At 42.9% G+C, this 12,879-nt stretch overlaps 1 protein-coding gene and 1 long non-coding RNA gene across 2 annotated transcripts; one reads left to right on the forward strand and one right to left on the reverse strand.

The window, feature by feature from the left end:
- The first annotated feature begins 106 nt into the window (after positions 1–106).
- LOC103994967 (protein disulfide isomerase-like 1-4) lies at positions 107–9,216 on the forward strand. The gene is made up of 12 exons (XM_009415438.3): positions 107–735; positions 1,260–1,389; positions 6,379–6,544; positions 6,634–6,752; positions 6,831–6,911; positions 7,448–7,534; positions 7,633–7,707; positions 7,862–7,930; positions 8,017–8,097; positions 8,174–8,308; positions 8,648–8,704; positions 8,854–9,216. The coding sequence occupies exons 1-12, from the start codon at positions 155–157 to the stop codon at positions 9,031–9,033; spliced, it is 1,761 nt and encodes a 586-aa protein (XP_009413713.2). The 5' UTR covers positions 107–154; the 3' UTR covers positions 9,034–9,216.
- A 104-nt stretch (positions 9,217–9,320) lies between these two features.
- LOC103995024 (uncharacterized) lies at positions 9,321–11,847 on the reverse strand. Its single transcript, XR_010475917.1, has 7 exons — positions 11,460–11,847; positions 11,013–11,382; positions 10,831–10,927; positions 10,526–10,687; positions 10,268–10,403; positions 10,046–10,150; positions 9,321–9,711 (listed from the first exon to the last, which is right to left on the reverse strand). It is a non-coding gene; the product is annotated as an uncharacterized LOC103995024 (long non-coding RNA).
- Between the last annotated feature and the right edge of the window lie 1,032 nt (positions 11,848–12,879).

Here is a 12,879-nt window from a genome sequence, read left to right on the forward strand (position 1 = left end):
TTTCACGTCATTGCACCAGTCCCATGAGCCCACGTGGCCAAACGGCTTCCCCTTGTCGCCTTCGGTCGCTCACGCGCAGCTCCCGCCGTCCGTTTCCTTACAAAACCCCTCCCAAACCCCAACCACGTCATCGAACCGAGCTCGAGGTGTAGACATGGCGTCTCGAGCTCTCCTCCTTGCCCTCGCGATCTCGTCTCTCCTCCTGGTCCATGCCGCCCTCGCCTTCGCACCCAAGGGGCGCGCCGATCTGGACCACGACGAGGAGGATCTCAGCTTCCTCGACGAGGAGGACAACGGAGCTGCCGACAGTCACGACGACGGTGGCTTAGGACACTACGCCGACGAGTCCCATTCGGAGGCCGACAAGGAGCCCGAGTACGCCGACCAGGATCAGTACGATGCCTTCGACGATGCCGACTACGGATCGCACGACGTGTCGCCCACGATAGACGAGACGGACGTCGTGGTGCTCACCGACGGCAACTTCAGCGACTTCCTGGCGAAGCACCGCCACGTGATGGTCGAGTTCTACGCGCCGTGGTGCGGGCACTGCCAGGCCCTCGCGCCGGAGTACGCGGCCGCCGCCACCGCGCTCCGCGGGGAGGACGTGGTGCTCGCCAAGGTGGACGCCACGGAGGAGAACGAGCTCGCGCAGCGTTTCGAGCTGCAGGGATTCCCCACTGTGCTCTTCTTCATCGACGGCGTCCACAAGGACTATCCCGGCCAGAGGAGTAGGTAATTTGTCCGAGGGTGGCTTCACCCTTTCCTTAGATCTGAGCCCTCTTTGTCTGGATCTGCTACCATCCAACCTAATTTATCTAAATTCCTTTGCCAATGCGCTCTGTCTAGTATCTTAGTCATAAATTGTGGTGTTCTTATCTTTTTCTTCCTTTCTGAGAGGCGTCTTTGGAATTGCTTTCATCCGGATTTTTTAGTCTTCTAAAGCTATGATATTGTAGATATCAAGATTGTAGGCCTTGGCTGAAATGGACTTGAATCTGCGTCAGGGAACTAATGAAGACCTTACAGGATCCACTAAAGAATGGTGGAAACTTGAATTAGGTTCAGTGTTACTAACAATACATGGGGATGGCCCAAGAAAAACCCTAAGGAGAAAGGCCATGTGGTTGTCAGAAATTCTCTTTTGTCCACTTTTACTTTACCTGTTGCTTAATTGTACTGTTTCCTTTTTGGTGCTTTAAGAATTACAAAAACATTTTGACGAGTACATGATGCTGTGTTTTATCTTTTATGAGCAGGGATGCAATTGTCACCTGGATCAAGAAAAAGATAGGACCTGGAGTTCAAAATATAACCACAATTGAGGAGGCAGAAAAGATCTTGACTTCTGATAGCAAAGTTGTTTTGGGCTTTCTTGACTCTTTGGTGGTATTTTCTTAAGTCCTTGTAACTTTGAGCTCTAGAAAATTCATGGTTATTTCTTTTATGGAGGTTTATTAATTTCGAGTGCTGGAAGCCCATAATGTTTATATTTTGGCTATTACTGTATTTTTTTTTTATATTAGCGGATAGAAATTGACATACTGTCAGATCTTCACTCTATGATCTGACTAATGATTGAAGTAAGATCATTTCATTTTATTTTTGTAACTAATGAGGACCCTACATGAGGAATTTTCTAAGAGAGCAATATCAATGTCCTTTACTATGTTTGTTGGGCTTTGTTGATATTTTTGTGCTTGATGCTTGACATCAGTAACACTTTAGCTATATAGATATGACCGCACTGTCACGGACTTAGCTGGTTTTGCCTAAGTCGTGCGGCACTCTTGCGTGTCCGTCCGCAAAGGTTAACCTCTCTGAAGCCTCCTATAGTTCCTTAGGATCTACAAAAGAGAAAACGAGTTAGAGAAAACGCCTTACTCGGGATCCACAAGCAAACATTTCCGAAAATACTTCATAGACAATGCAAATTACAAACAGACTTTACAAGCTCTGAAAGCTTGTACAACAAAAGGTCAAAATGGTTCACTATAGACCGAATATCTCTCACAAGTGTCCACATGACATAACCTTTATTTACAAACCTAAGAAGGCCACCAAACCCAACTAAAATGAGGCTTTTAAGCCTTCGACCGTCCCTCTACATGCTGTGCAAAGCATGAACAAACCAAAAGACATGGACATATATATGTATTATATCAAATATCCTGTTTAGAACTTTGTCTGTGACATTCTCCCCCACTTATTCCTTCGACGTCCTCGTCGAAGCCTTTTGTCGACACTGCAACTCTTTGCCTTTGCTAAGTCTTCAATCTTCTGCTCCAACTGCAATGCACCTCTTGGCTCCCAACTGCTCTCCGCCGCTGTTGTTGAGTAGTCGAACTTTTGATCCGCTATGCTGTTTCAACTCGCCAATGACTTTGACTCTAGTGTAGGGTTGGCTGAGTTGTGTTGATCCTTGTTGATTCCTACGAATCCTCCAGATGAAAGAAAAGACCATCCTTACTTGTGCCAGTCTCTCAAATACCAAATGCTGTTTGAACTGGGTGGATGCTTGTTGGAGCTTTAACGAGCATCACCTCACAAACTTTCAAAGTTTTGGATCCTTCCTCCACAAAATGTCCATCGACTCTTCTTTCATTTAGTTGTCACTTCCAAGTAGATTCGCATCACTTCTGCTTTCGATTGGCATTCTGTTGGGAAATGAAGCGGATAATCTGCTCTCAGTAGCACTGATCACTATCGGTGAGGATTTGACAATTATTGTCTTCCATTATCTTCGAAGGGTCTTTGAACCTGTGCAGCGCTCCTCTGCTGGATAGATAAGAGAATTTGGGTACTCGGTTTCGCCCATTCTCTTAAGAGTTGAGAAAGCAATGGTTACTTGACTTCGCCCGTCTCCTCAAGGGTTGTACTCCATGCGTCGAGCTAGTTACTGACCTTCGCCTGCTCTTTGCTCATACTTTTGAAGCACTCGAAGTGTTTGCACTCCTTGCATTGAGTTAGCTATTGTGATTCATCTTCTCAATGCCATCAAACTTCTGGAATGCAGGAAGTTTTCACCCCAACTTGGAGTAATTCTCTAATAGATTTGGTCGCCTTTGGGATTGTACCGTCTTCTCCATCAACCTTGTCGCCTACTCCACTGAGTAGCAAAGGTATAGTACTGCGTACTGCCTGCTTCGTTCCTTGGTCGTGCACTCTTGCATGACTCGAAGTCCTTCACTTTCGGTTATCTTGATGAGAAGCTCGTTGACATCGGTCTTACCAAGTTCCTTGGCCTCTGCCCTTCAACCTTGTCTCGGTACTTGGAGTTTGCCTTTGCATGCTCCACCTCCTCAGCCCCTTTCACGACCAAGCGCTCTCCCTCTATGAGAGCAAGGGATCAATGATTTTCATGGAAGTCCCGCCTCTGCGGTACCACGGCGCTGCCATGCCCATGGCCCTACTATCCGTCGCCTTGCATCTGCATCCCTTTTCTTCATGATCAACAGATATGTCTCTGTGGCACTCCTTCGAATCCACCTCTATTCTAACTGATGCTTGATTTTGAGTAGCTAAGTCTCTCTGTACTCATCGTCGCTTCCTCGCCCCTTTCGACCCCCTGCTTCAACACCTCTGTGTTCTCCAAATAGCTCCATTTGGTCGATGGAAAGACAGACTGCAACTCCCATGCATGGCCTCTGCCATCATGTTGTAAGGTTTGCACTGATTCTGTTCTCTTTAGCTTCCTTGGTAGCAACGTTCGCTTACTCGATCTTGTCCTCTGACTTGCCGGGCTCCCTTAAGCGAATATGGGCTCTGGAGCAGTCCAACTCTCCAGCTGCTTTGATCATACCTCTGCATGATCAAGTCCCTCCCATGGGACTCACTGGTACTTGCATTCGAACTTTTCCCTCGGTGGAACATAGCCCCCATATACTGATAACCAAGGCTTTCATCTGATGTAAGATTCGATGCACACACGGTAGACCCGCCTCTGTGGTATCATGGCCTTCAATCCTTGAATCCATAGCCCTTCTTGCCGTCGTGTTATTCACCAAAGTGGAGCTTCCAGTAGCTCCTGATCATACCTCCGTATGATATAGTCCCTCACGGGACTAGTCATGTGTATCGCATTGCCACGAACTGTTCCACCACGATCCGCTGCACCATGTCGCCTCTTGGTGACATCTCCATTGCATTCTGATCTTAGTGGGATGAACTCGAATTGTGATCCCTCCATGTGTGGCCTCTGCTAATACATTGCAGGGTCTCTTCCACCTTCGATTTTGTTCGCTTCTTTGGCAATCGACCTTCATCCACCCGCTCTTGGGTCACACCTAGATGAAGCACCGCTCTAGGATAGTCCATCGCCTAGTAGCTCCCGAAGTCCACCGACTTCGCTGAAAATGATGCACCATTGTTTGGATCCTGGGCCTCTACCCCTACTAGCACAATCTCTGCTGCGCACCGCTTCCTTCATAGCAACTTGAATGGCAACACTGTGGCATATTCTTCAAGAGTACTTGTCTTTACGTCCTCTTGCCCCGTGCCAAGGCCTTTTGAACCTAACTTCGCCTCCGCAAGTTGAGTCGCCTTAGTTCCTCCATCAAATGTTTCTCCGAGATAAGGTGCATGTGCCCATAAGCTCCCTTTGTCTTTGGCACCATGCAAGATGAGTCTACTCCATCAGAATGAAGGACCCATGGAACAACATGATCCTGCTCTTGCCTCTGCAAGAGTTCATGTCCTTGACCTCTGTTCAAGGAAAGCTCTGTGCCTCCACTCCGTGTTCCATCTTCTATGTCGGCTTCCTTTATGCGGCTTGGGTACTTCACCAAGTTACACCCAAGTTGTTCCGTTCCTCGTTTTTGCATTGAGTTGATGGTGGCCCTCGTACCCACCATTCCACGGGTCAGCTCTCCCTTGAGTCTGATCTCCATATCAACTCCAAGTGTGCCTTCATTTGTGTTACATTGGGTCGCTCCCCCACTTGATTTCGCAATGCATCCACCAATGCATTCTCTCAAGCGAGATCATGCAACGACTCCTCGCCGCTCGCTTGGTCCATTGAGCTTCGTGGAGTTGTTGTTTTTGAGCTACTCCTCCTCAACATGTGCGGTTTGTTGCACATGATTCTCCCTCTGGAGATCCGAGACTTATCCCTCCTGGATATCTATCCCGTTGGAGCAATATCTCTCTTCGTTTCGGAGACCACCATCCCTTTGGACTACTCCGATTTACTGAACAAACTGCGCATTGTTCTGCCTCCTGCAAACGCATTTGCTAGATTGTGACTCCACGTCAATACAGCCCCCACTGCATCACTCAAGGCCTAGCAATATGCTGAACTCGCTGCACACTTCAGCCTCCTACGAACGTATCCTTCACATGCCGAAGAGAAAGTTTCAATGCTCCATGGCGTCGAGTTTCGGTCATCTTGGGATGGTCGCGAACATTCCATCGTCCGCATACAAGCCCATGCATGAGTACCGAATTCTTCGAGTTAGCAATTCCCCTTACCTCTGTGAGCTTTGCACAACTCTTTCGGTCGCTGAGCAACTCATTCCACCTTGCATAGTCTCATTTTTTAGCAAGCGCCTCGCTTGCCTTGAGCACCATCAAGTATAGTTGTCAACATTGAGTCGTAGCTCAAACTCAGCTATCCCAACCTTTATGCGCTTCGCATTCTTCCAAGCTTGCTTGTTCTCGTGATGCCTCTTGCGCGAAGGGTTGGCCATTCCTCTGAATGCCAATCTCAGATGCCCGCTCCTCCGAGCGACTCCTTTTCCCTACATCTCCATGCTCGTTTTCCCCCAAACGGTCGCGCGTGTGCTGACCGCCCTCAACGCAGCCCCACTAGGTCCCCCACGTTTGCATGCCAAGTGTTTCTATGAGTGCTTGTCCCGCTCTGATACCATCTGTCACGAACTTAGCTAGTTTTCCCTAAGTTGTGCGGCACCCTTGCGTGTCCGTCCGCAAAGGTCAGCCTTCCTGAAGCCTCCCATGGTCCCTTAGGACCTACAAAAGAGAAAACGGGTTAGAGAAAATGCCTCACTCGGGATCCACAAGCAAACATTTTCGAAAACACTTCATAGACAATGCAAATTACAAACAAATTTTATAAGCTCTGAACGGTTACGCAACAAAGGGTCAAAATGGTCCACTACAGACCGAATATCTCTCACAAGTGTCCACATGACACAACCTTTATTTACAAGCCTAAGAAGGCCACCAAACCCAACTAAAATGGGGCATTTAAGCTTTCGACCGTCCCTCTACATGCTGTGCAAAGCATGAACAAACCAAAAGACACGAACATATATAAGTATTAAATCAAACATCCTGTTTAGAACTTTGTCCGTGACAGCATTGTTACAAATGATTCTTTTGTTCAGTAACTTTTTTTGTATTTCTTTTTAATATCTGCAGGGTGATGAAAGTCAGGAACTTTCCTCAGCTTCAAAACTCGAAGATGGCATTAACTTCTACCAATCTGTCAATCCTGATGTTGCAAAGCTTTTTCATATTGATCCCAATGCTAAACGTCCTTCTTTGGTGTTATTGAAAAAGGAGGCAGAAAAAATTTCCTACTATGGTATGCTCATTTGTGTAGTGTTCTGAAGGTATTTGTACTTGAAATAAAGTGTAAAAGGTAGATATTGACTGTAGTTTCAATTTTTGTAGATGGTCAATTCAGTAAGTCAGCAATTGTTGATTTTGTGTTTGCTAACAAGCTTCCACTGGTCACTACATTTACAATGGAAACTGCCCCAGAAATATTTGAAAATCCTATTAAAAAACAGGTAGGCCCTACTTGTATGTTAAATGTAATTACTTTCATTTCAGTTTATTTTCTCATTTGGATTCTTTTCTTCTATCAGCTTTTGCTCTTTGCCATCTCAAATGATACCAATAAAGTCATGCCAGCATTCCAGGAGGCTGCAAAATTGTTTAAAGGAAAGGTTCGTGCTAATATTTCTAACTTGCAGTCTCTATAAGTTCTTTAGAAAGATGAAAAATACTGTTTCTTTAATTTCAGTCATAATAAACTATCAGATTTTATGTTGATGAAGGTACAACTGTTATTCTATTTATACAAACAAATAAAAAATTCTATGGAATGTACGCAAGCAGATCTCTGGTGTTCTACTCTATGTTAGCATGTTGGTTGTTCAGGCTTCCTTTGGTAGCTCTCAGTTTTAGTTTTGAAGAGATAATGATAAGCTTTTGGAGGGTAGTCACTATGATGTGAGAAGCTAGTCCATCAAATGATTCATTTCTTTCTTTTTCCCCTTTAAATCGTTGGCAAATATTTGGTGGTCATTTTATTAGGTTCCTTTCTGACAATCAAGTGGCTAGGTATTCTTCACAACATAACTTTTCATCTAACTCCAGTCATATTTTCTGATCCCTGATGCTATGTAATATATACAAGGTTATTTATCTCCATTTTGTTCTATGAGATCTGACTAGTGACATTTTCTATTTCCATCTCAAGCTTATCTTTGTATATGTCGAGATGGACAAGGAGGATGTCGGTAAACCAGTTTCAGATTACTTTGGAGTGACTGGAGATGGTCCTCAGGTAAGTATTTCTCCCATATTCAATCCAAAATTTGGTCTTCAATTGATCATTGACATTTCAATCTTATCCACAATATTGCATCTGTATGACTTGGACAGGTTTTGGCATACTCGGGAAATGAGGATGCCAAGAAATTTTTTCTTGATGGTGAAGTCACACTTGATAATGTTAAGGTTAATATCACTAGATCCGTGTCTTAAATAATGCCAAGACCATGTTATTTGGTACACCGATGTTCTTGACATATTGCAATAATATATCAACTTTCTGAAATTCATGTTCCTATGCATGTATTCATGAAATCTGAAGTTTGCTTTCTTGATTTAGAGTTTTGCTGAGGGTTTCCTGGACGATAAGCTTAAGCCCTTCTATAAATCAGATCCAATACCTGAGACAGTGAGTTGCCTAGTTTTCCACTTCAGCTTCTATCTACTGTGCAATATCTCTGATCAAAGAATCTATATTATTGTAATTGTGCACAGAATGATGGGGATGTGAAAATTGTTGTTGGCAAGAATTTTGATGAAATTGTCCTGGATGAGTCCAAGGATGTTCTTCTTGAGGTAAATCAATTAATCAGACATAAATGAAGTAAACAATATTTATTTGTAATTTGTTGTTAATTCATCTCTGATCCAGATATATGCACCATGGTGTGGGCATTGCCAAGCACTAGAACCAACATATAACAAGCTTGCCAAGCATCTACGGGGCATCGAGTCTCTAGTTATTGCGAAAATGGATGGCACCACAAATGAGCACCCTCGGGCCAAGGTCTTAATTCTCTCTTCGATAAACTTGACACTCAGATTGACTTGAGAATTGGTTTTTGATACATAATTCATTTTTATGTTCATGTTCATCCCATAGAGTTATTCTGTCAGAGTTGAAGCTTCAAGTTTGTACCATGGTCAACTATGTCATATAGTGTCTTATATAAATAAATAAATATGTATGTATGTAGTATGTATGCATGCAGTTAAACTTTCTTGATGTGTTTAATGATACCAGTGAACCTAGTCTTAGTGATTAATCAACAAGCAAGAGACTCAAATATTTTACTTCCCTACATGGAAGCATGGGAGCTGAATGTATGTGTTTTATTTGTTTCAGACTGATGGCTTCCCTACACTTCTCTTCTTTCCAGCTGGGAACAAAAGCTTTGATCCGGTAAGTACATTATACTTTTTAACTCAGTGCCGTAGATATTTCTTAATTATCCTTTTCCCTTTACCTATTGTCCATGAACATTTTTATGATATTATTTTGAAAATGTATTGTAATTTTCACTTGTTTACTTTGATACCCAAATCATGTAGATCACAGTGGATACTGACAGAACAGTGAAGGCATTCTATATATTCATCAAGCAACATGCAGCAATCCCTTTCAAGCTCCAGAAGCCGGCAGCAGCCGCAAAATCTGAGACCACCACGGACGGATTGGCTTCCTTCGTCGGTGAGAAGAGTGCGACCCCGGACGTGAAAGATGAATTGTAAGTCTTTCAAGGAGCACAAAATCTAGAATTGCTTTTTTGGCATGTGGAGGTTTTAGTTTTATTAGCTTTGAGCAATAGATGTCCCTGTAGAATTAAGACTTAAATTACAAGAATAATGGACTGCTGATGCCCCCTTTCTCTTGTGGAATAGAATGGTTCACTAGAATTAACGTGCTTTTCTTAATCATGAAAAATGACCAACATCTTTTCTGCCGTGTGGCTGTGCTTTGAATGATTATATGGTATGGAAGACATCATCTATAAATTTATGAGTTGATAATTCATAACGCAGATAATTCAGATGGGATAGTTTTGATGAAAATACAGATGTACAGAATTTATGAGATCCATGAAGGAATGTACAAAGCAGATGAAATATATGATGGGTAAACATCCTTTCATGTTATCTAGCTTAATATGGAGTGATGCATTAGATTACTGCTAGAATTCAAATGGAGGTCGGACATGTTAGATCCTGTAGTATTTGTTCCACGACAACAGCACAAGAAAATATTGCTACCCCAACTAGTACAACAGGCACAGCATGAGATGACATACCTTCTCGAAGACCATCGACTTGCTCGTCTTTGTCCTCGTCCTTATCATCTATCTTAGAACTTCTCGCCCAGGCCATTGCAGGTGGAAGAATCCCATACAGTACCATCATGCAGTAACCACCCTTGAAGAAAGTAGTCTAATTAGACAAAAGATGCAAAGGAGCATAATTCCATCTTCAAGAAGATGATGCAGCAGAAGACCAGCAACAACCTATGCTAGCAACTAAAAAGGAAAAGCCTGAATGTACACGGATAAAGACATCGTTCCATAGCTCATTATACTCCATCAGAAAAAGGTAGAAATCAGGGAACATATGAAATCAGGGAACATCGTGTGTAGGAGAACCTGGAAAGATTCAGATTTGCATGTTTTGCTCGAACGTTTACCGCAATACCTGTTGCTATGAAAAATGCATCTGATACAACTGTTGAAACGAGAACAGACGGAAAAATCACCATGGAAATTGCCGAAATATTCAGCTTGCTGCTCTCCCACCATTTTGTTGCTTCACAGTCTTCTGTGGCATCTCCTGTACCATCATCGCTGCTCTTTGGTTCTTCCTGTGACCACAAGTAAGGTAGCTTCGGTATCATCAAGCAGGATTTTGATATCTATTTACAGATTCTGTAGAACGCTGAGGAATTTCAAGTGAAAACAAGATTTCCATTTTATCTTACTTGTACAGAAGCATGGAAGCTGCTGAGTTGTTCTACGAAGAACAGAGAGAAGCCAAGGAGAGTGCCAATTAGTGATGTCCCGACTGCTAGAATTGAGAATGTTTCCACCATCGGCAACATGCTGCTCCACCTTATGCTGACACAACAAATCGATCAGAGATGAACTATCTCCATGGGCATATATTTATCTATTCTGCAAACAGAGTCTAGCCATGCGTGCACATGGACTATGCTCATGTGATTACGTCTAAGCCATACCTTATGAGCAATCAATAGCATGGGATCAGTGGCATCCAAATTGGAGGAGATTCCAAGTGCGATACTTTTCCCACACCAGTAAAGAGATCAATGGCACGGTGCTGCCTAAAAGAATTGAGAACCTCACCCGTGCTAGATTGCCTCCGAGATATGCACAGATAACTGCAGGAGGACGACGACGACGACGACGAAGAAGAAGAAGAAGAAGAAGAAGAAGAAGAAGAAGAAGCATCAGCAAGATTGTGGTTCACGTTCATCACTAACTGTTTAATTGCTTTGCAACCCTTAGCAGTAGTATTCAGTACCAGGTGGTCTGTGGCGCCTTCGCCCAATCTGAGGAGGTTACTGAGACCGTCCCACCACCAAAGGAGACAGACATGGCCTCGATCAGTACCAGTAAACCTTTGGTTAGTGCCATTCCAGCTTTAGTGAGAAGAAGATCTCAACTGTAGTAGCCATTTAGAGAGAGAGAAAGCGGCAGCCAAACCTATCATTGTGACGGTCAGCCATTGATTCACTTGGTCTGTGATGGTCATGCCACCGACCAGTATGAGCAGTGCCACGAGGAGCGTGAAGAGGTTGCAAGGTGGAAGCAGGAAGGCCGATCAAGTGAGAGAGAACTTCCCCTGACTTGGAGGTGTAGGCCACCACACAAGTGTAGCCCAAGAAGAGGTAGGCGACAGTGGCCAAGTTCCCTCCCCAGACGCCCAGTGTCTCCTGAGCCATTGTTCTGAGGGACACAACTTCCAAGTCATCCCCTGCTTCCTCAACTCAATGTTTACTTCGGCTAGCAAAAGGGCTTCGATCACCAGGACCACCCATCACAGGATTATGGATATCGCACTTGGAATGAATCCCTGCATTAGGACATGACGGATGAGAAAAAGCATATGCTTTCTAGACCTTTCAGAGAGAGAGAGAGAGAAGCATATACCGCAGGAGAAGTTTTTTCTAGTAGAGCAAGTATTCCAGAACCGATGCTGGTTCCGACGATCCAGGAGACCGCACCGAGCATGGTTCCCTTCTTCCCTGCACCTTCTGGATCAGGTGAGTGCAGGGGCTCATCGTCCGAGGTCGACCCGGCCTTGGCCGCCGTGGGTAGCGTCTTATGGCTCCTGATCTGTACTTTCTTGCAACCCCGTCTCATTGCCCAAACACAAGGAAATGGCATGTCAGAGACGAGAGAAGGAACGTAATGATTTGGGATGGTGCTGCAGAGTGCTGTGGCGTGTCGACTCATTGGTGCTCCAAATGAGCATGAGATGGCTCTGGTTCTGTGAAAGATTAGGCTCTTTGAGCAGGATGGCATTCTCAGTCCCTGAGCAAGCGATCGATAGTTCAGGGGAGGAGAATGTTTGTGGAGGGAATCTGCTGTGCAGCGTCGAAGGAACCAAAAAAATTGTAGAGAATCGAAGGAATAAATGAGTGGCTGTGGAAGAATCTTCACGGTATTGTTGATGATGAGATGAGTCGCCGGAATTGCTCACGTTTTGTACCATTAGATTCTGATGGAAAAGCTTGTTCAGATCAATCGTGTCTCCAGCACTGCCTGCCAATGGAAGAAGAGGACATGAGAGCAGAGGTTTTCAAGAAGGAAGATCTTCAGGTTGACGCTCGCTTCCTCACGTGTTGAGCGAGGTAGTGACGACCGCCAAAGGAGGGTATTCCGACACCAAAGAGTCCGTCTTTGCATCATCTCCGGCCTCTTCCGCATTGACGTTGAGTCTAAAATATATATATATATATATATATATATATATATATATATATATATATATATATATATATATATATATATACTCTCATAAGGTCTTAATAAGTAATTAATAGGATCTTTCCTTTCTATTGGTCAATAATTATAATCAAAATTTAATCAAATTTATAATATATCAATTTTTTTACTTTGCTCATTAATTTATAAGATATAAAATATTAAAATAAAAATAAATAAATAAAATATATTTAAAATAATTTTATTTAATTGAATTCTAAAATTTTGAAAAAAAATTTATATATACGCACGAATTTTATAAAATAAGTCAATTAGTCCAATAAACATAATACCACATTAAGCTTTACTACCAATGCAAGCCATAGTGATTGTTTATCATCAATATTTTATTTTATTTTATGTACCATAATATTATTAATTTTTCATAATATAGTTCAAAATGATCCCTATAATTTATCTTATTAAATCAATCTTATTATCATATTTAATTATAATATATATTTACATAAATATGAACATAATAGTAAAAATAAATAACTTTAATTATGTAAATAAAAAAGTCAATTATAATATCTATTAAACATTCATTATCATATCTTTTATTGATTGCTCATAAATTTAA

The sequence above is a fragment of the Musa acuminata genome, chromosome BXJ1-8 (genome assembly GCF_036884655.1).
Source record: "Musa acuminata AAA Group cultivar baxijiao chromosome BXJ1-8, Cavendish_Baxijiao_AAA, whole genome shotgun sequence".
Taxonomy (NCBI): domain Eukaryota; kingdom Viridiplantae; phylum Streptophyta; class Magnoliopsida; order Zingiberales; family Musaceae; genus Musa; species Musa acuminata.

Excerpts from the sequence above, each read along its gene's own strand:
- LOC103994967 (XM_009415438.3), top strand. The coding sequence starts at position 155 with ATGGCGTCTCGAGCTCTCCTCCTTGCCCTCGCGATCTCGTCTCTCCTC. Across the intron at positions 1,390-6,378 it reads GCTTTCTTGACTCTTTGGTG|GGTGATGAAAGTCAGGAACT; the intron begins GTATTTTCTTAA and ends TAATATCTGCAG. Across the intron at positions 6,912-7,447 it reads CAAAATTGTTTAAAGGAAAG|CTTATCTTTGTATATGTCGA; the intron begins GTTCGTGCTAAT and ends TTCCATCTCAAG.